This window comes from Vanacampus margaritifer, chromosome 11 (genome assembly GCF_051991255.1).
Source record: "Vanacampus margaritifer isolate UIUO_Vmar chromosome 11, RoL_Vmar_1.0, whole genome shotgun sequence".
Lineage (NCBI taxonomy): Eukaryota > Metazoa > Chordata > Actinopteri > Syngnathiformes > Syngnathidae > Vanacampus > Vanacampus margaritifer.
In genome coordinates this window covers 4,699,732-4,723,169 of record NC_135442.1, presented here as the reverse complement: position 1 = coordinate 4,723,169, position 23,438 = coordinate 4,699,732, and the positions used below count along the sequence as shown (strand labels likewise).

The 23,438-nt window shown below is 39.0% G+C and overlaps 1 protein-coding gene across 2 annotated transcripts in view; it reads right to left on the bottom strand.

Moving 5' to 3' along the window:
* Positions 1-23,438, bottom strand: part of myo10l3 (myosin X, like 3) — a 71,210-nt gene that overhangs the window by 41,426 nt on the left and 6,346 nt on the right. Inside the window, exons 2-11 of one of the 2 annotated variants that reach the window (XM_077579913.1) lie at positions 15,034-15,132; positions 7,408-7,566; positions 5,607-5,794; positions 5,382-5,516; positions 3,031-3,155; positions 2,890-2,903; positions 2,691-2,775; positions 2,400-2,506; positions 1,426-1,555; positions 604-722 (exon numbers count right to left, since the gene is read on the bottom strand). In XM_077579913.1, the coding sequence (XP_077436039.1) occupies positions 604-722; positions 1,426-1,555; positions 2,400-2,506; positions 2,691-2,775; positions 2,890-2,903; positions 3,031-3,155; positions 5,382-5,516; positions 5,607-5,794; positions 7,408-7,566; positions 15,034-15,132 (1,161 nt within the window). The remainder of the gene's footprint in view (positions 1-603; positions 723-1,425; positions 1,556-2,399; positions 2,507-2,690; positions 2,776-2,889; positions 2,904-3,030; positions 3,156-5,381; positions 5,517-5,606; positions 5,795-7,407; positions 7,567-15,033; positions 15,133-23,438) is intronic. The other variant, XM_077579914.1, reaches the window with a different exon arrangement.

Genomic DNA, 23,438 nt, shown 5'->3' with positions numbered 1-23,438 from the left:
CATGCGATTAATTACAATTAAACGCCCTTTATTTTTAATATATTTTCTTAATTAGGCCCATCAGGCGATTAATTTTTTTAATTGTAATTTATCACATAACTTCACTTGTTAACTAACGATTAATCACAAATTTTATAGCTGTTCTAAATTTACAATATTTTTTTTCTAGGTTTTCTTAACTCTTTGACTGCCAAAAACTTTAAATAACGTTTAGTAAAATCCTATGGAAGAGTGCCAAAGACGTTAAAATACGTTTTTTTTTCAATGATTACTGAAAAACGGAATAAGGTAGAAACAAACTTTTTTTTCTGATGAAAGATGAGAGTCCAATCTTTCATTTGGTAGTATGTGTGTTTCCATAGTCCAAACACATAATTTTCTGTGGACCTTGAAAGATCAGTCAAAAATGCTTGCTGGCACCCAAGGCATCCCTTTTCTGAAAACGTCTGGCAGTCAAAGAGATACTCTTGTCAGCAAAAGTGGGAAAACATTTTTTAACTAATAGAAATAGTCCAAATTAATTTTTGACGTCTATAGCCGTCAATGGCAGTGAATGAGTTAAAAAAAAAAACATGGGTAAAACTGAACTGGATGTGTTGCTACCTGCTCCACGGTGAGCGGGGAGCAGATCTCCTCTCCCCGGAGGATCATGGAGCGCTGGGTCAACACCTCAGACAGCTGGAAGGAATCCAAGCCAAGCAGCTCACTCACATTACTGACCACTGAAAGCACACGCACACACATACAGTACATAAAGTCATATTTTCAAAAGCGCATCAAGTGGTATTGCGATGTGTTATGTTTAATACGTTCTGTGAGCAAGCTAGCAACTCAGTTCACTCGTATACCTACGCTTGAGCCCGGCGAATTCTGCCTAGCAACAAGTGGCCTAGCACATGTTTTGCATGGCCAAGGATAATCTGTTGATCTTATTATTAGCAGAGACATTTTATGATGAAGACTTTATCTATTTAAGCAGTAGTTAAGTAACTTGGATACTTGGAAAAGTGGTCGGACAGAGAACAAAAGAGAATGGTGCTCATGTTTCAGCCTGTTCAGGACTGTTGCCGCCCTGTCAATCAAACTCAGGGCAGAGGGCGGACAAATCCAAATGACTGGTATCAAGTTGTGAAATTAAATTCTTTAATCCTCTGGGCTCTTTGTTGGCCATTTGTGTTCGCCTTGCTCTTTTTTTTTTTTTTAACCATTTTAATGAAACTTCCCAAGGGTGAGCATGTTTGTCCGATGTTGTCATTTCTGACTTTAAATAATATATAAAAGATATACTGTCTATCCAGTTTTGGCTCTATCATGGCAACCTGGGAAATGGAAACGCACCAAATGGGAAACCATCGTTCACTCTATGTAGATGTGGCTTATCTTATTTGGCACACTGTGAGCACTCCTCCTGTTTTCTTTTCTTACCTCCTTTGGAGGTGATTTGAGCTCCGCCCGCTGTCATAAATTCAATGTTTCCCATCTGGAGGACGGCGGACAGCAGCTTGAACACATCTCGGCTCTCCTCCTCGCTGAACTCCATCACCTGCAGCGCTGCCTGTGTCGCAATACGCAAGGGCCATTAAATGCTTGCATATAATCAAAATAATGCTTCAAGTTAAGGATAAAAGTTTCAAGACTGCTCCCTTAATCAATGATTGAATCAATTAAGGGTTCAATTAATCACATGCTTTTTATTCTCTTCTCTAATCCAAAATGTTTCTATGCAATCAGAATTAAGCATTTGCACTGTTTGCAAACATCAGAAACGTATTCACAGATTTGCTTGAACCACCTATCTCATTACTCACTGAAAAACATGCCAAGTCCACATTTTGTGCTTATTATGAAACACCCTAAGACGCCGCAAGATGGCACCGAAGCCCTGTCTAATACAAAAGTAGTGCTTTGGCACCATCGCGTGGCATCTCAGTGCTAAGGGACTATGCTCAAGTGAGGGGAGGAGCTTTTATTAGGCAGTAAAAAGTAGAGCTTTGGCATCATCTTGGGTCCTGTAATAGTTCTAGGATTAATATAGCCCCCCCCCCCAAAAAAAAAATGTTAATTTAAATACATGTATTCATAATTTATTTCATTAAATAACTGGTTGAATTATTTATTAGAAATAATAAAATACAATATGTAAAAGAAAAACTATTTTACATTGATTTTTAAAAATGAAATGTACTAGCACATTATTGTTTAATGAATTAAATAAATTAAAATATTATTAATCCTGCTATTGAAATATAATATTTTACATACAGTTTGACTTTTTTTTCTTTCTTTTTTTTTTGCCTTGGCCCATCATTTCACTTTAAACATCAAATGTATGCTCACCCACGTTCTTAACTCCTAACCAAAGGTTGTGGTGCCCCCCGGTGGTGGCATAGTGTACTGACCATGACGCTGTCAAAAAGCTGCTTGTCATCCAGGCTGCTGTCCTGCAGGCAGCCTGACTGGCTGAGGTAGTGGTACGACTCGGGACCCTCCGACAGCAAGTACATGTCTGCAGCAAAAGACATAGAACACTTCACTTGCTTGGTTAAAATATAAAAAAAATACAGATATATATCAATATACTCAAATTTGTAGTTCAATTCAAAAAATGAAAGTCATAATATACAGGATAGGACTGTTTCCTTAATTAAAGTTTTAATTAAAGGCTCCTTTTAAAGTGCAAAAGCCCCCACCTCTGTGGTCTTTGTCGGCCCCTGCTAACAGAGCGTAGAAGATGTGGTAGTTTCGTTCTCCCGGATTTTGACGCACCACTCGGTTCTTGAGAGGAGCGAGCAGATGACGAGAATAATGTTTACAAAAAAATGTTCTTTTCAGTTATGGTATTTCCTGCATTCCTAGTAGCTCATGAGGACGCTCACAACGCAGGCCTACCTTTTCCAGTAAATCTGATGGCTGAAGGTCAAGAAGAATAACAAACAAATGCAGAATTATAACACATATTGTTTTTTGTTTTTTTTATCAACGGTAGTTTGTATTCATAATGTAAGTGCATAATACACCGTTGAAGGATACAATCGATGATGCAGCCTCCCTGGATGTTTCCATTCTGGGAGAAGTGAAGCTGGATGAACTTTCCGAAGCGACTTGAGTTGTTGTTGTACACCGTCTTAGCATTCCCGAACGCCTCCATGATGGGACTGACGGGATAAACCGCAGTAAACTTTACTTGTGCAAGTGGAGGATTCTGAATGTATTACGAGAATATATTTTTGCATATAAAAATATATAATAAAAGGCTCCTCCTTTGCAAGGGTTACAAATCCTGCAATATAGAAACAAAGACTCCCTGGGCATGTTTTTATAGCATTAACCACTTTTTTTTTAAAGGTCTTCAAATGAACTTTTAAAAATAATTAGGTGTGTCAAAATTTGTGTGTCAATTTTATGTTTTTTTTTAACGTGCGATTAATGATCACCCCTCACTTGGAAAGTCTGTACTGAGGAAATTCCAGTCACAACACAGCAGACACGTCATGTCAAAATTTTGCAGTAATAAATGTAATAATAATGCATATATTTGTGGAGACTGGGGTCAAGTTGTATTTTACAATTTTAAAAATGTGCAGCGTTACTTCATGTTAAAGATTAGATAGCTCTTAATATGAAAAGAAAAATGCACTGAGCTGCCACCAATGTCTTACAAATGCAATTATGCCATCTAGTGGCAGAAAAATGACCTCAACACAAATTAATATCACACTCCTATACTCTTATTGTACAGTATAGTAAATATTTTTAATTTTAACTCAACTTTATGAATTATGAAATTACTGTATCAATGACTAAAGGATGCAGACATATTTCTATTAGTTTAATATTTTTCCACTTTTATGTTAACAAGAGTATGAAAAATGTGAAAAAAAAATTTGGGGTACATTTTATTGTACATTTAGAACAGATATTAAAATAGCAATTAATTGTGAGTTAACTATTGAAATCATGCGATTAATTGACACCCCTAAAAATAATAAAAATATATTGAGAAACCAACAGCAATAAACGAGACAAACATATTGGCCAGTGTTGCAGTATACTGCTAATCTAATCCATCTGTGATTATCGTAATATTCATGCCCAAAGATGTATGTAAATAAACAGCCAAAACGTTCTGTAGACGTAAAAACCAGGATTACAGAGGATTTAACATTGAATAGCTTTCATCGCAAACTTCCTGTGTGTCTACTTTCAAATTTCCGTTGTAAAACAATATAGTGTGCTTCTATCTCGTGGCCAACAGTGGAATTACACCCCAAAATAACAATGGACAAAATAGTTATATTTGAAGGGGGGGGGGGGGTTATTCATCAAAATTTTCCCCACAAAACTTTCAAAAATATATAAGTTACTTTCATATACTGATAAAATGTCTTTACCCATCTCGAAATGGGAGACAGACTTGTCTATAGCACCGGAACCTGACTTTTGGATTCAAGTTTGTGAAAACGCATTTAAAATGACAAAACACACAAATTTACAACTTATCCAATATAAAATTATTCACAGAACATACATTACTCAATATATGATGAAGAAAATGGGACTCTCAGACTCCGACATTTGTCTCCAATGCTTACAAAACACTACAGACACTTATGTTCATGCTTTATGGTTATGTACTCCGGTTATGTATTTCTGGACTAAAGTCTTAGAAAAACTTTCCGCTATTTTGGACTGTAGGATACCTTTATCTCCAAACTTGTGTTTGCAAGGTGACCTAACAACAACTGACTTACCACATAAACAATTTCAATCCACACTTGTAGCCCTTACTATCGCTAAAAAAACAATTTTTCTTAACTGGAAAAATAAACAAACTCTGAATATCGACCAATGGTCTAACCTCCTCATAAATCACATTTTAATGGAAAAAATATCTGCCTCAAATAAAAACCAAATTTCAAAATTTATAGAAACATGGTCTACGTATATAGAATTTTTTAACCTAATTCTGGTTACTTAATTCTGTCTGTTAGCGAGAGCCACTACATCGTGATAACTTACATTGATGTTTCTGCATTTGGCAATTTATTATTATATTATATTATTAGTATGGGATTTTTTTTAATGGGCTTTAGGTGAACTGATGAATACACACGCACATACACATACTCACCCACATACAAAAAAAATATATATATATATATATGTGTGTATATGTATATATATATGTATATATATTTAAAAATAATAATAATAATAATAAAAAAAACATTTATTATATTTTTATTTATTTATTTGTTTTTTTAAAAAAAGAGCAATGATGATGTCAAATCGAATGAACAATACTGAGCTCTAAAAATAAAATAAAAAATAAATTTCCCCACTTCTTTTTGCAACCGTGGCAATTTCAAATTCCACTATACCTGCTTTGGATGAGAGCCTGCTCCACCCTGGTGGTCCTCTCTGACGCAGGCGTACCCACCGAGTTCTGGCTCATCACCGAGAGGAATTTGAGCAGCAACTTGGTGCTCTCCGTCTTCCCGGCGCCGCTCTCCCCGCTGACAACATTCACGTCAGATGCATTAGCAACACTTAGCTCAGAGTGGAGCGGTTGCTGAATACGCAGCGCTGTGTCACTCCGTCATTACCTAATGAGCACACACTGGCTGTCGTTTCTCTTCCACAGGCAGCGGTAGCACTCGTTGGCGATGGCAAATATATGAGGGGGCAGCTCCCCCATCTGGTGTTTGCTATATAAATCCACGGAGGCGCCGTCGTACAGGCCGGCAATCTGCTTGTAGGGATTTACAGCTGCCAGGATCGAACCTATGTTGGTCTAAGTGGGTGAATGAAAAGACACAGAGATGAGATAAATTCGTACATCTCTAACAGTGACAATGCAAATGTCCTTAACTCTTTGACTGCCAGACGTTTTCAGAAAAGGGATGCCATGAGTGCCAGCCGATTTAAGCATTTTTGACTGATCTTTCAAGGTCCACAGAAAATTATGTTTTTGGACTATGGAAACACACATACTACCAAATGAAAGATTGGACTCTCATCTTTCATCAGAAAAAAAAATTTGTTTCTACCTTATTCCGTTTTTCAGTAATCAACAATAAAAAATGGTTAATTTCACCTCTGTCTTGAAAAAAACGTATTTTAACGTCTTTGGCAGTCCTCCATAGGATTTTACTAAACGTTATTTAACGTTTTTGGCAGTCAAAGAGTTAATAACAGATTTTTAGGTACACCTTTTGTTCTGGATCTTATTATAGTAAGTTAGGTGTTGACATGCTCTAATTTAACTTCATTCACTGCGGATTCAGTTATTTAGCGCTTTAGGGTAAAGTACTGATTGATGTGTTAAAAGAGGCCTAAAAGATTCCATTCTGGAAGCAGGGCTCAAAATACAGTCAACTTTATTTGTCTTGTGTGCAGAAACTTTATGCTTTATGAGAAGCATTAGATCCACCTTCAACTGCACTGCAATATTGATTGACACCAATAATAAAAGGATACCGAAATAGAAACGGCTAATGTGTATTCCAATTGTAAGATGGAAGTAAAGTAACAATTCTGCGTTGACCAATCCCAGGAAAGACGCATGCCTATCTTTCCCCATATAGAACCATTTTGTATAAATAAAGAATCCCTTTCAAATAGATCACGAGGCAGTTGCATAAATAAACATCACTTTTTGAGGAAATATGCTATTCCAGTAATCTTATCCTCATTGTTAAAATGCTTGTTTGTTTTTTAGTGTTAGTGTGCTTTTATGTTGTGTAGCATTGACCTACATTTCATTAAGTCATTTTAAATTTATCATTGCCATAGCAATAAAAACATACCAATGTACTTGCTAAAAAAAATAGTTTTTCTGTCTGTCTTTTTTGTTGTCGGTCCAATCAGATTCAATCTCTATGAGTTACCATGTCAATATGATCTGCCCACGGCCTTCGGAAATTAGTGCCGGCCTATGTAACTTTAACTATATGAACAATGGGACTGACTGTTGCTTTACTCACACTCAAAAGTTGAAATTCTAGCTTGCACACAATAACGTCAACATTTTTTCCATCCTTTGATTGTTTTATCAGAACAAAGCTGTCCGGCTATGCACAGGATTACATTTAACAATTAGCATCTTTGGTGAGTATGATGTACTTTTATCTTTTTTCCCCCGTAATTTATTGTTTATTTATTTATTATTATCTAAATAATGATTCCCAAACTGCTCCAGATGATGCATTGTGGCACAGCTGTGTGCTTTGAACTTGTGCTTTTGTATCGTTTTCTATAACTGAGACGTGATAGCGGTGGGATGAACCCAGGTAAAACTCTCCACGGAAGGTGCAGAAACCAAATGCAGGTCCCGCCACTGCGTCTAGACCACACCGGGGGACGACAAAGGGGGCCTAGTGTACGTGTTCCAACAAAGTCCCTTACGTAGATGTTGTCTCGCTGGTAGCGCAGAAAGAGGTTGTGCATGATGGCGGCTTCGTGCAGCTCTGCCAGTGCGGACATGTCCTCCACTCCATGGATGCTGCTGGGGTGCATCAGGTACGCCGTGTCCTTGCTTAGCTCCGCCTTCTGCAGGTAGATCACCTGGAATCCCAGATAACCAGATTGCAGGTGGTGAATGGTGTATTTCCGTTACATACCAGCAGAGAGCAGACTTCTTGGTTTTCGATTAGAAGATTGCGGAGTCATCACAGACAGACATGCGGGTGCGGTGCTACCTGATGGGCGGCTCAAAGAATCTGCTGAGTTTGGCTGATTGTGTATCAGCTTTATGGTGGTCCTTGGGGAGGAAATAAATTCTGATACTAATGGGTCATGGCAAAATTAAATGAGAGATTACTACTCTGCTTTGTTTATGTGCTGGACATCAATTTGTCCACAGAGAAATCAGTATCTGTAGCCTCCAATCATCCATTCCAGACCTATAAATAAAACACCACTAAAAAAATGTTGTAGCCCAAAGAAAATAGCATTGGATAGTAGTATTTTTGTTTAAAAAAACAACAAAAAACATACAGCAATAAAATAGTTCAGTTAAATTTGAAGAGTTTGTGCATTATGTTTACATGCTTCAATGCCCATGGACATTGTGCTGCTCCTTCTGTTATGTGCGCCTTGGCCATCAGAGGGCAGTATAATACTTACATAATACTGAATAGTTATTTTGGTACAATTTGATATTTATCTCCATTTCATTAAAGCAACACTAAGCAACTTTCAGTTGATGTTGATTATGGCGACGGCATATGGACAAAAGCGGTAATGTTATGCCTGAAGGAAGACCACATTTCCCATGAGGACAAGCGCATTGCTTAGTTTTTTCGTGCGTTGAGATTCAAATTGACTTCCGACTTTGTAACCAATGGGGAAAGGGGGAAGTGAAGTATGCCATAAAGCAGTCAGCACATTTGTAGTTTTTTTATGTGGCAGTGTTCCTACCATCCTCCTCAAAGTTGTTTAGTGCCAATAAAAATGATACAGACCCCCTCAGGCCATGGAAAAAGGTAACATTCAACTAGTTTTAAGTTGATGTTTCATCAGAAGAGTTAGTATAATATTTTACTAAAGTTGAAAAGTTCCTTAGTGCTACTTTAAATTTAGCTGAATGATTATTTCAGTACGACCAGTTCAGGGTGTACCCCGCCTATTGCCCGAAGCCAGCTGGGATAGGCTCCAGCGACCCCCGCGACCCTTGTGAGGACAAGCGGTTAAGAAAATGGACGGATGCATGGATATTATTTCAGTAGGCTAACAATTGTTTTACTTTCCTAGATTTAAGCACAGTGTTGATGTTCAGTGGCTTACTATTGCATTAAATACACTTTTAGAAATAAAACCTCTGTCCTGTTCTGATGAACACTTGGCCTGCTAGTTCGAGAGATAAGGATTTTATTTATTTTTTTTATGTGGTACTAGGTGTGGAAAGTTTGCAAACCACAGAATTACATATTGACTTGAATGTGTAATATGTTATCCCATGCCAGCGGTTGAGTAATTCTATGCAGAATGTTACTGGAGAACGGGCGTCGGCAAAAGCACAATAACAAAACGGTCATCTGCAGCAGTTAAGATTTTGAGGACAACGACCTCGGGGGAGAAAAGCAGCACGTGTGATGATGTCATCCACCCTGTAGATTTACAGGCAGCCGAGTGTAAATATTTAACCCTTTTTTCCTCCGTACCAAACCGACAAATCAGTCTAAGAGCTTGTACCACATGAGTCATTTAGCATCGAGTGAGATCACTTACTTTGTCTGAGTGATGCTGTTACAGTATCAGTGCCTGGAAAATGCAATGAAATTCTTTACATTCTTACATTTTGTATGGGGTGGGCAAAAAAAAAAAAGAAGCAAAAATAAATCCTTGATAACAAACAACTGCGAGAGGATATTATTAGGTTTCGCTTTCAAAACAAATCCAATATATAAATCAAGTGAGGAATGCCTATTCATATCCATTTTCAGATATTCCATATACACTCAATCATTTTGACTAGATAGCTCTTTCAATTCAAGTGGCCTTTGTTGTGGATCTCCAGTGAACAAAAGCCGTGTTCGGATTTCACAGTGCAGACTTTGGGAAGCCTCAGGGAGTTTTTCCTAAAACATCTACTAAGACCGTCGCAGAAAACCCAGCAGGAGTTAAGGTTTCACCCTCCTCCATTACAACCATTCTGCTTTGGTCCCAGATCATTCCCTGCCAATAATTCACTGCCTTCAGAGACTCTGTCGACCCTCTTAGATTGTTAGATCTGTTTGACACCAGTTTGCAGCTTCATTAGTGTTGACAAGACGAGTGATACGATGATGACCAAACACACGTGTGAGGTGTGATTAGAGGAGGACTCGATAGCTACCAATGTTCAAACGGCTTAATGGCAAGTTGTTTGAGCATGTTTTTGCATATAATAATATAATACAGTAATCCTTATTTTGCATGTGATTCCACTGTCAACTACTAGATGGCAGCAGAGGCACACTATATTTTTTTGTCACTGTGAATTTAAAGGAAGAAGAATGAAAACAGGAAGTATTTCATCTCAGCCTAGTTGTTGCTGAAGATTATTGAATGTCAAATCCTCTTCAGTCCTGCTTTTTACGCCTACAGAAAGCAACAGTTGTATGTATATAATTGGTCATTATTGATGCATATTGTAAGATAAATTTACATTTTTTAGCTATGAAAACACACCTTGGTTGTATTTAAATAGGATATTTCTGTATTGAGGATTTCACTGGAACAATTACTCTATAAGGTTTATAACATTAGCCCTCACTAACTTCGTAAAACGATGATATTGGAATGAATGAGGTGCGTTTTATCTTCTTTTTTTTTTGCAGTGTTCCAGTTGTTTGGGGAAGAGAACTGAAAAGAAGATTGACCAAAAGTAGCGTGAACGGAGAGTACAGGTGGTAGCATGTGATAGATATTATAACATTTTTAATACTTCATTTTATTTTATTAACCATTGTTACACATTATTAACATTTTAATTCTTTATATTAACCTTGTCGAAATGTTTTGTGTCCTGTGCAGAGCAGGTGGTGTTGATTTCGGTATAATCTGACCTTAAGCTGGGACATACTATTTAGTCTAAAAAAGTTCCTTCTCAGCGCTTTGTGCGAAAACACATTTGGTCCTTGAGAACAGAATCTGTTTTGAACACCCACACCTGACTCTGTTTTCGCCATCGCTCACGGAAAAGTACCAGAGAGTATGTTTTGTCTACAAATGAAAGAGAGGAGGTCTTTTTAACTATAAGAAACCGTTGTGCACGCGGAAGAGCTACATTTGACGCTCTGAATCCCACCTGTTTAAGTGATGAATTAGAGGCTGTTATTTGTCCAGAGATTCTCTGTTTTTGATTAAATCATTTTTGCAAAGGTGTATTTTTCTTACATTAAATCTATCTTCATTTTTGGAACACGCAAAGAGGACATAATAATTTATTCCTCTTCACATGCATGGTGAGAATTATGTTAAATATCTTCTACTAGTGTGCAGAAATGACATACAGTAGAAGGTGTTAGTGGAAACACTTAATGGTGAGAACAAAGACGACATGGACCATAAACTAGATATCAAAGATATGCAATAAATGCTCAAATGGCTTCCCATAGGAAACCCTTCTTTTGTTTGCTGCTCCGTGAAACCACACCCTGCTTTTGCTGCTTTGTTCAGCCAGGCGGCTCTGCTGAATATTCAGAGAAGAGGTGGGGTCACCCTCACTGGATGTCACGGTGCACAGCGGGTATTCGAGGCAAGGCAACAAAATCATCTCCTCTTGTGGGGCTTTTGGACAGATGTGTGTAGTGTGACGTGTTGGGTGTTAAAATGGGGGGGAAAAGATGTTGGGAGCTACACGGAAGCTTTGTGTTGTATAACAGCTAATATTTGCAAGCATTTAAACAAATCCAGCTGGCATGTATAATCGATCCATCGAGCATTGCTATCTCGCATAAAGGCTCCATTCACGCGTAAAAATGAGGGGCCATCGAGTGACCTATTTTAAACCTCTGAATGAGACGTGAATGTTTGCACTACAATACTTGGGAAGAAGCTTTTTTTTGTTACACTTCTTGATGTAGAGGAAAGAGTTTAAGTGTGCATAATTTGGCAAGGAATTTACTTACACTTTTGGAACATACCAAGTAAAGTGAGAAGTGTTAAATCTTGATGTGAAGTGACTCGCCTGCCAGGCAGTAATCACACTGCATATTTCCAATGTTTTGCCACAATTTGGCAAATTATTGTGTTTTTTTAACATAAGAGCGGTGAACTTTTTATATACTTGTTAAAACATTTATGATACAAAAGAAATTGGTATTTATGATATACAAAAATACCTCATGTATGGTTATACAACACTTTACAATAGTAGGAGGACATTATTATTATTTTTTTTTTTTTTTTATTGCAACGGTGCCTTGATATTTTATGTTGGGGTTTTTTCATAAAAAAAAAACATTTGCTCTCCACATTGTCGGCAAACAGAAAATGCTAGCACAAAACACGGCTGTACTAAATGTTTTGTCCTTCCTTGTTATTCTCTGGGGTCGATTTTTTCAATAAGATTAATCATCATAACCTTGATGGCACTAGAAAATTCTACTAAATTCACTGTAGGTGCTTCCCAATTCTGGCCTTATGGCCTTTTAACATGACTTTAGAAGGCAATCCATGTTTTGTGACGTGGATATTACATTGTTGCACTCCTCAAACACTTTCTCCTATCTTGCCTCGGAATGCTGCTGAAACATTACTGTTACTAGCTTTATCTGCACGGAACTAGACTGTATTACAAAGTTTGCACATCTTTGCATTTTTATCACTATGATATGCTACAAAAAAATTTTTTTTTTGTATAATTGGCGTTATCATGACAATGACAATACAATTTCTATTCTATTCTATTTTTTTGGTATACCCCCTAACAAAATGATCTAGCTATAACTTTTGGCTAAAATGCTACTATTGGGTTGACATCAGGTATCAAGACCACTTCCTGCATCTCTTTGTGTGCACCCCTCTCAAAATAACAGACACACTGTTAATCCAGCTGGTGCCATCTGCCCACATAAAACACACACACACACACACACACACTTACCACAAGACCTCTTTGCTTTTTGTGTACTCTCACCTCATCCCTCTCGTTCAGGTCTAAGACAATGACAAATGCTGATGTGCTGGTTAATGAGACAGCAGCCAAGTCAGGCTGTTAAAGGCCCAGACAAGCTTCCCTCAGGTGGCTGCAAGATGAGCACTTAAGACACCGAGCAGCACCACTGAACCGACTGGTAATGGTAGATGTCCGCCCTGAGGGACGGGGGAGGCTGCCAGGATACATTTACCAAAACAAGCTGTGACTGACATGGCACCTGCGTGTAAAAATAGCGGATCCCAAAACAGAACCTCTGACAGACATGTATTGAGCTCAAATGAGAGGTTTAAATAACAAACCTACCGTCACATTCCTGCTGTTCTACTTGATACTTTTAAAGTAATGCGCAATAAAGAAAATTAGAAAATTTGATTTTTCTATGGAACAAGGCTTTTGGTGAGTTAAAGTAGCACTAAGGAACTTTTCAACCTTAATAAAATATTTTCATATCTCTTCTGATGAATAATCGACTTAAAACAAGTTGAATGGTACCTTTGCCATGGCCTGGCGAAGGTTTGTATCATTTTTACTGGCACTAAACAACTTTGAGGAGGATGGTAGGAACATTGCCACAAAAAACTGCAAATGTGCTGACTAATTGTTGGAATACGTAACTTCTCCCTTTCCCCATTCATTACAAAAATGGAAGTCAATTTGACTGGTGTGAGCTGAAAAACGACGCAATGTCCTTATGGGAAATGTGGTCTTCCTTCAGGCATAACATTACCGCTTTTGTCCATAATCAAAATAAACTACAAGTTGCTTAGTGTAGCTTTAAGTGTGTGACACCATTCTGGAGCATATTTATCAGAGTTTGAACAAACTCTCCTCCAAGGACTTCCAGGTTCGGCTTGAGAAGGAAAGTTTCTATACAAAAATCGGAATGCGAAGACGCCCTTATTCCGCTATTTCTTCTCATCCACATTCCTCCATTGTGTTCCAAAACACAGTGAATAATCTCTTTGAAATTTGTTTTATAAGGACAGAATGTGGAAATGTTGCTAATGTCTTGATCCTGTGGCCATATATAGTCCTTGACACCCGTTGTGTTACTTCCTCAAAAACCTGTAGGTCACTAGACAACAAAGACTGGTTAAGGGAGAGAACCCGCACCAACACTCGTTTGTTTTTTTTTTAATTTCTTACATGTCCATCATCACAACACTCTCTCCATTTCCGACCACGGGGAGCAGGATTTCCTCCAGACGCAGACGTCCATGCGACGGCAAACAGATAAGCTCATTCTCCACAGGCCTACAAAAGGCGTTGACCACGGAGCACTCGCAATTGAAACACGCGTACGTGAACTTCCTGCATGCACCCCCACTTCCTAAATACATGCTAACGATTTGAAGGCGTTAGCTTACGTTCCGTGGGTCAATGCAAGTGAAGGATATCATTCATTTTGTCTGTCGACTAAGGTTGAGTTTTCTTTTCAATGCTGTACAAATCCATACAGGAATTTAAGGTGTGTTTTCTGACATGTATGTGCTTAGGTAGCAGTTTTGGAAGGTTTATAATGACAGTAACATGAACAGGGATGTGATTTGACCAAAGTGAAATTATCTGAAAATTTAGCCGGGGGTCTGGGGGCCGCTGGCACCCAGCTAGGTCCAGGGCAGTGCCCTGGTGGGGGGACAAGGGGCCCCGGAGCTCATGGGTTTTCCGTGTTTTTAAGTACTTTCAATGCACTCACATGACAAAGAAATAGACAAAACAACAGCATGAATTTTCAATGTATATTGAACTATCCCATATAAAAAGGCAGTTTTAGTCAACTCAAAATCAGTCACATTCAAAAACATTGGACTGCCTTTGCTTTTAAAAACTATCACTGAGAATATCATCATATCTAACTAATGTGATTACTAAGTTAACACATAAATAATGTTGAAGAGTTCAAATTTCATGAACAAATAATTGTATCATGACCAAATGAAAAGTAACTCATATTAGAGCATACCACAAATGTCTTTGTTATAGCAGAAGATGTTATCTGTCGGAGTCATGTGCATACACAATGAACTACTAAAAAAAAAAAAAATCTGAATTTTTTTGGGGGGGGGGGAGATAAAAAAAAAGCGGAATTCCGCGAATTCGCGGAAAAATCACATCCCTGCATGAATGATAATTCCTGTTAGCCTGTCTATGCCGTTTCACGTTATATGCTAGCATTAAGCTAGCGAACTTTATTTAGACGAAATTATACGGTTTAAGTTGAAAATTTTGGTATTTAAATATACAGTACAAAGTTTAGTTCACTGCTGTCAAAGAACTGTTCAAGCAAGAGTGAGAACAGGTGCTCAGAATAAAATAAAATTAAAAATTAAAAAAACATTTGTCAACCTGAAGACTGATCCGATGACCAGAGATGAGTGACCTCTTACCTTTCCATAGTCAGTGGTGAGGACCAGCGACGTGTCATCACAGGAGCTGACGGTGGAGGGGAGGAGTTGTTCTTTATGTCTCAGCCACACACGGGAGCCCTGCAACATTGTTATTAAACCCCATACGGCGTTAGCATTTTTAAATCAAGGCTCATTGCAAAAACACTGGCTGAGTATTAACTTGTTTTGTAACGTTTTTTGTACAGTAGCTAAAAGTTGCCTACATCAATGACAGAAATGTCTGGGACAGTGCATTCAACTTTGGGACTATTACAGTCCACTTGCATAGGGGCCAGAGATTTTGCTTAGACTTTTTGGGGTAACCTAATTATTCCGGTTATTCGATTAATCATTTCAGGCCTACTTGGCATTAGCATTGTAATTTTCAACAACTTCCCACATAAGCGAGAATTTTTTTGTTCCTGAACATGGATTCAGATCGGATTACAGCTCTAGCAGTGTAGTGTTGGTATACACATCAATGTTAAGTTCCTGGCCTTCCCAGACATGTGAATTAACAATGCGATCGCCAAGCGCAATAACAGGAATCAAGAAGTATGCTTGTCATTTCCTCACAGCAAAGGAAGATGCATTTATAGACCTGGCAAGCACGTTAACGTGATTACAAGACAATGGCTTGTGATATGGCCGCATAAACAAACAAATGTGCATTTTATCCCAATGCATTGGAAGTCCGGAGAAGAATTCAGGGTGATTCATCATCATCATCATCATCATCATCATCATCATCATCATCATCGAGCCACTGAAGACTCTTCATCAGCTCAAAAAAGGAGCAGGAAACAACATGGAACAAACGGGAATTGTGTCCAACAGAGCATAAAACTGAACTGATCAATATGCATGGATTCCACTTGGAAACCTAATACAAGACAAGGTCACCACTTTTAGACATCAATCCTCATTAACTATTTAAAAGGAGCGGCCACGTGTGCACAACACTAATAATCCATGGAGGAAAAACATATGACATCAGGCTTTTTTTAAAACACAGAGTCATTGGTTAGATACTTTAAACGTACTCTACAGAAATAGTTGGTCTCTATTTCTTAGACAAAAGATCAACTCCAAAGCTACTTCCATCACCATTTAACTCTCTTCTGTCGACTAATGGTGCACAGCTAAAAGAGGCTCTCGCAAACCACCAGGGACAAAAGCTTGACGGGTTGCGTAAATTAGGAAGAGGAGGCTGAGCGAGACGGGGGAAGAAAAGAGGACGGGTCTCCTCATTGTGTGCAAAAAAGCCAGAAACAACGATTACATAAACGGCAGCACGTGCCGATGCATTAACAATTTTATTGCGGGAATATGACAGCCCGTCTCTGCCTGGTACCAGCTCGGCATGTTTGGCCTACTCATGGAAAAGCCGCTTCACCCTGAGGTCCAGATTATTAGGATTAATTCCGCAGACAATCAGGTGCTCTGATGTAACTGGAAATCACGGGGTCGCGGGGTTTCAAGCGAAATAATGTTGGTTGTCGCTGCGGACGGGCAAGCAATTTTAGGCAGGCTATTTTCAAAGGTCAAGGGTTCTTGCGGCTTGACATGGAGCTGTCAAAATCATTGGATATCGGTCAGAGATTGTGAAGTGTGGATATTTCATTAGGGGGAGGAGTTGGACAAAAACAGCGCAGTCAGCAGGAATCTGACAAAACAATAGTATAGCCTGACATGACCTTTGACCGTGCACAATTTGGTCATTAACAATCGACCGGGTTTTTGCTTGGAGACAACTTGATGATGATGGATTATGAATAGGTAACCATTGAGGCACTGATAAGAAAGCATAGCCTTTGGCAGGGTTTCCCGAACCTTTCTCACTTTGACCCATATGACCAATTTTTACTTGGCAACCGGATAAAAAATTGCCATTTTAGATTCCAAATTTGAGTGTGATGGGGGCAGATAGCAACCAGCCAACTTCCACCAACTACGATTCAGTTCTTTACACATTTTATTGCATCATCGGCAAAATATCCAACTTGAACCGTCTCCTTTTTATGTACGTCTTCGTTGGGGTGCACTGAATACTATGTTGTCCTAGTGGTGGGGAACGGAATTTGTTTACCTTAACAGAACCATACCATGGTTATTTTCTTTTAACCCTGGAGAACTCAAGAACCCTTTTCTTCTTTGGAAAATTATGAATTATACATTAAATGACTGCTATAAATTCACTGAACACCAAAATATATGCTTTTTCAATTTTAACCCATTTTTTTGAACTAGCTCAGAGTTGCTAATGTATCAAAATATATATATAAAACATACCCCTAGGCATTCTGCAACATGATATGAAATAGATGAACAAAAATAAAACACAATTTTACCATCTGATGGTTTGCTGAGAAGATGGTTTTGTTTGGATTGATTTCCAGCTCAACAAAACAGCATGTTGCCAGCCATCTTGTCACCACCACTCTGGCTCATGTAATTGCAATATTCATCCACTAGATGGCCCCATGCAGGGGTCAGAAGTGGCACTCTGGACTTTTGAAGTTAAATTTGTAAAAAAAAAAAAAAAGGTCTTTGTTATTTGAGTAGCAGAATTTATAGGGGCCAAATTTGACCCCGTGGGTTCTCCAGGGTTAAAGAGAGACAATGATTTACAGTAGCCTATGTACTGTATCATGATGTGTTCAAGGTCCCATGTGTACTGGGGGCCACAGGAGTGACTATGAAGCCCAAGCTGCATTTGTCCGGATGCATTTCTTTCCTTTATAGCCGATAAGTTTGTGATAAAAAAACAGTCTGACGCCGTCTCGGCAACAGATGGTTCTTTCAAAACTCCTCCCGCATGTCGCTGCCTTCCATAAAGCGTCTTGTCACTAAGTCAGGACAAAAGGCGGCCGCCGCTGACAGACTGAGAAGCTCGGAAGTTAACCAGGCGGAAATATCCCAAACAAAGGCCAGCTGGGCCACAATGGGCACATGTCAAAACCACCCCACCCCTCCTACTTCAATCACCTGGTGTGGCCCAGCTGACCCGTTCTGTCTTAAACACAGTGGCCACTTCTTGCACACTCATCATCGCAATCAAGTGGGGTGTGAATCCCAACTTCTGTTTCTGGTGAACAGATGTTGGAATATGCTTTTAAATTCCTCGTGCTGCATGTCACAAGGCACGTGGAGCATTGCTGGGACAAGAACAAGAATGTTCCAAGCCCCTGAAGCCTAAAAAGATGCAAACCCAGAACCAAAGGATTTAGTTTCTGTAGCTTCTACGATAACAAGGGATGTGGAGAGTGCTAATGAATGAGCCTTAAATATTTTAGTGCTTACACAGGACGAGGCGCTGCGGACACGAGCGCGGGCGGTATCGAGTGATCGGCTCAAAAGTCATGACAAAGAAAGAAAGCTAATTAAAGCAACTCAACAAGATGATCCGCGGGTTTCTTATACGGTCAAATATGACCGAGTGAAAATAACCATAATAGATGCTGTGTAAATGCAAAGTTTTCAACTAAAACTGAATAAAAAGGTACAGTTTGGCATGTTTGCCTGAAAATGCTAACATTTCATGTTTCGGTGTGATACTTTTTTCCACACTGTTAATATTTCTGTCGATATAATATAATCAATCGGATCCTACTGTAGATAACAGTGAGGTATCAAACAATAGATCTGAGTTACTGCATATGTTGAGACCCCCGCCCCGTCGCCTCAAATAATGAGACATGGCGGTATTAACATAACAATAGAGATGCAGAAACCTGGAGAACCCACGGGGTCAAATTTGGCCCCTATAAATTCTGCTACTCAAATAACAAAGACCTTTTTTTTTTTTTTTTTACAAATTTAACTTCAAAAGTCCAGAGTGCCACTTCTGACCCCTTCATGGCGCCATCTAGTGGATGAATATTGCACTTACATGAGCCAGAGTGGTGGTGACAAGATGGTTGGCAATATGCTGTTTTGTGGAGCTGGAAATCAATCCAAACAAAACCATCTTCTCAGCAAACCATCAGATGGTAAAATTGTGGGTTTTTTTTGTTCATCTATTTCATATCATGTTGCAGAATGCCTAGGAGTATGTTTTATATATATTTTTTGATAAATTAGCAACTCTGGGCTAGTTCAAAAAACAAGGGTTAAAATTGAAAAAACATATATTTTGGTGTTCAGTGAACTTATAGCAGTCATTTAATGTATAATTCATAATTTTTCAAAGAAGAAAAGGGTTCTTGGGTTCTCCAGGGTTAAAGTGACCACTTGAAAGAAGACAAGCGGACAGATGTGCAGTCTAGGACATTAGGCCGGCCTCTAAAAGGGTCAAAAAGAAAATTGTTTCTCGCGTGAGTGTCCATTAAAAAGCCAGTGGGACAATTCTCAATGGGCTTCATCCACAAGACAACAGGATACGTTGCCTTACTTGACATCATTCAGACATGAAAATTGGTTATTGCATGAGTGTCCATTAAAAAGCCAATGGGACGGTTCCCGCAAGATACTTGGATAAGTAAGATTCCTTTCTTTACAGCATTCTGACATGTGACTAACAAAAACCCTGGCAGTCAGCCTGAAACAAAAGCGTATTTGTAATTTGCTTTCCCTGAAATGCCTTGACAACAAGTCACGTTTTCGATCTTTCATAATAACAAATCATTTTTTAGCAAGGATCGCCTGTAGACTTCATTTTTAAAACTTTTACAACAATGCAATGTTTTGTCGCTTGTTCTGCAAGTAGGAACTCAAGCCAAATTCAAGGATTTCACTCAAATCTCCGGAATGCTGAGTGAGTGTAACACACACAGAGGTGAGATTAAACATGGAGGCCGAGTTTGACTGGGATGGGAATCTGGGCAAAAGGTCCTTCCAGGTCTTCCAGGCCCAAAATCTTCCAGATGGGGTTGAGAGCTTTGCTTTCCCCGCAAATGGATCAACACATTCCGGAAGTAACAGATTATACTCTGGCGTCACTCATCACAATCACAATACAATGAGAATAGTCGCTGGACTCCACCTGAAATGGGATCCGCAACACTTAAGCTCTCAAAAACTCTTCAAGCCACTGTTAGAATTATTTATTATTATTACTCCAAGAAAAAAAGAAAAGAAAAAAAATTGTTATTATTAGACGTAATATGGTATACTGTTGTTTAATTTTACTTCTTCCTCTTTTGTTCATCGTTTTAAACTTGTGAGGCAAAAATAAATGTAAATGTTGAGATTTTATTTTTAAATAAATCAACATTCATTTCCGCAAACTCATGCACAAAAGTAGCGAAAACTGGTACCGTTAAATACTGATATCTGTATTGATATACAAGTACTTCCGGAATCTGTACCACATGTTTAAAATGTGAAAAGTACCCATTCCTACACACTGCCAACACACAAATACTACAGTACATACATTAGTTACACTTTATAAAAACAGTTTATTTCTTTACGTGTTGTTTTCTGTTTTTATGCAAACGACACTTTCTTTGCATTTAATTAATTATAATTTTATTAATTAATTATTTTTACTTAATTAAGTAAATATAATATATATATATAAATATTTTATATAAATATATATATATATATAAATATTTTTATATATATTATAATATTTAGATTTTATTTTAATTATTAATCATTTTCTTTAATACACATAACAAAATTATTGTGCTTTTTTTTAGTAGGGCTGCAGCAGATTCATGGCATTTTAATGCATTTCAATGGGGGTAATAATGGCTTTATCAGCAAATTCAGTTAGCCAACGACAAAAATGACACCGAATAAATCAGGCTGTCTTTGTTCCTGGCGCGGCTTAAGGGCGGGCAGAGGGCAGGCTTGGTCAAGGGCACAAATCAAGATGATTAAAAGCAACCTCCAGCATCTGCGCAGGAAGACGTGAATTAAAGATGATGGAGGAGGCAGCTGATCAGAAATTAGCTAATGGAGGAGGAGGAGGAGCCTCTAGGGAACAGGGCTTCCCTCAGTTTAGTGAGTGGGGGGCGGGGGGGGGGGGGGTGGTTCAGGGGTGGGGGTTGGTTGTTGTTCATCATCAAGCTGTCTGCAACCCCCTGCCGAGGCCTTAAGGCAGAATGATAGTCTACATAACGTTCGGACGTAGACCCCAGTTTGTTCTGCTTCAAAGTGATTTGAATCAAAATATTTGTGAAAAAACTAATAAGAACAATCTGGCAAGTACCTGCTGATTTGTCAGTAGCCCCCCACCCCCCTCCCCCACCCCACCCCACCACCGTGCACATGAGATCATCCGCACGAGTGTGTCCAAGGGGTTCGGGGGTCCCTCCCCTACCCTACTATGTCATTTAAAGTCTGTTGAAAAATATGAAATTTGAAGTCAATGAAGGGATGGCTTATTGTAGGGACGCTATGTTTTGGGGTCAATATTAGTTCACTTGAAATCAACTAAATTAAAAAAAAAAATTTTTTTTAATCCACATTAATACATTACAACATAAAATCAAGATAATGACATAAAAAAAAAAGATTTTTGCCCACTTCACTCTCTGTTGTAAAATAGCCAAATATTCTGGCTGTAGTTATTAGCTTATATGACAGCTTTTGTTTCAACAACATGCTGACGATTTGCTTTGCAAGTCCATTTGGTTGAATGATATGCTAACAAACCAAGCAAAATGTCATTAATGGGGTTTCCATCCACCCATTTTTAGTAATGCGAAAATAAAACTGAATTGAAACGCTAGAAATTTAAAAAAAAAAAAAGGGCCCAAAATTCGCAAGAAAGTTTTTACGCTTCGAGAAAATGTATCGAAAAAAAGGAAAATGCGAATTTTGGCTATGGAAACCGGTTTTGCGAATAACCGCTGACAAGACTGGATACACGTCACAAAGCAATGGCAGGCGATAAACTAAGGTATGTTTGGGGGGGGGGCGGCGAAAAATAAATATTTTTGGAATTAATTAAAGAAGCAAATATTAATGCAATTCTAGATGGAAAACAGCAAAGAAACAAATTACAACGAATTCCAAAAGCAGACTCGTACGACGTCATCGCACGGCGCAGTCGCTTCCTGGACTTTTTCTTCTTCTTTTAAATGATTGGTGGATCACATCTCTGTGGTGTATAGCGCCACCTACAGCGGCGGAGACCCCTCTCAATATTTGCAAAATAGGAACAGATGGAAACAGGTATAAGTCGCGTGTCCCTTTTGCACATTTTCAGTAAATTCGCTTAAAAAAAATCGAAACAATTAGATGGAAAGCCCACTATTGAGGGGCTAACAAATAGCATCGGTGTCAGGTGGCACTTTTGTAACCTTTTAAGAAACGGATCATTGAAGACAAAGGCGTGAAAAAGTGCTGATGACAGCAGATGGAAAAGTGCAACGAACACCCCATGTTTGATTCAACGGCAATCTCCGCAGCGGTGACTGTCGTCCCTCATCCTGTCCGTCCCTCCTCCTGTCGTCCCTCATCCTGTCCGTCCCTCCTCCTGTCTGTCGCCTTCAATCCCGTCTGAGCTCACTTGCGGGTAGTAGTGGGGGTCACACAGCAGGAAGACCAGAGATATCCCTGGAATGCGTTTGAGTTCAAGACAGGGGAGTCGGACTGTGGGACACAGATCTGAGGCTTGCCAATTGTGGTTGGTGCGAATGGCGGCTCAGTGGAGCCTTTGGGTCCGGTTACATTACTTTTCACCTCCGCTCATAACTTCACTGGAAGCAAATTAATTACTTCTGGGGTTCAGGGGCGTGCAAAGACCTCAAACCCAAACCCTGTGTCTGAAAGAGAGCTAGCAGGGAAAAGTTAGTGCAGAGCCGTGTTGTACCCTGGACTTCAGCCCCCGGTTGTCGCTATAATCTGTTTAAGTTACAATCGCTGGAAAATGAAAAGCACAGACAAGACTGATGAGACGCAACATATTCCATAATAGTCTCACCGAAGGGAAAGTCGGCATCTGGGCAGAGAGCAGTAATCACAGGCTAGCTATTATTAAGCTGCAGCGCGAGAAGGGATTTAAGCTAGACTCTTATTACTAGCTCATAGAGTCGGTCGGGCGAGGGCGGACGAGGTCAAGGCCAAGAGTCGTTTAGTGTGCCAGGCCAGGCCCTGGTAAACAACGACTTTAATTTTCTCTGGCTAAGCATCCCGGATAAACACACAGCATGCAAATCTAGCAAAAAAATCCATCCTTTGTTGGTAGCCAAGCGCAAAAAGGACTGGTCTAGTTTTGGGAATCAACCTCTGGTTCTAGAAAACAAGGACTATATATCCCCTTTCACACTGCTTATTAAAGCCATATATAAACATAGGGGGAAATCGATAGAATACCTGAATATTAGGGGTGTGGGAATCTTTGAATGTCTCACGATTCGATTCCGATTTTTGGGCCTGCGATTCGATTCAGAATCGATTTCGATTAATAACGGGGGGGGGTTATAATTTGATTGACAATGATTTTT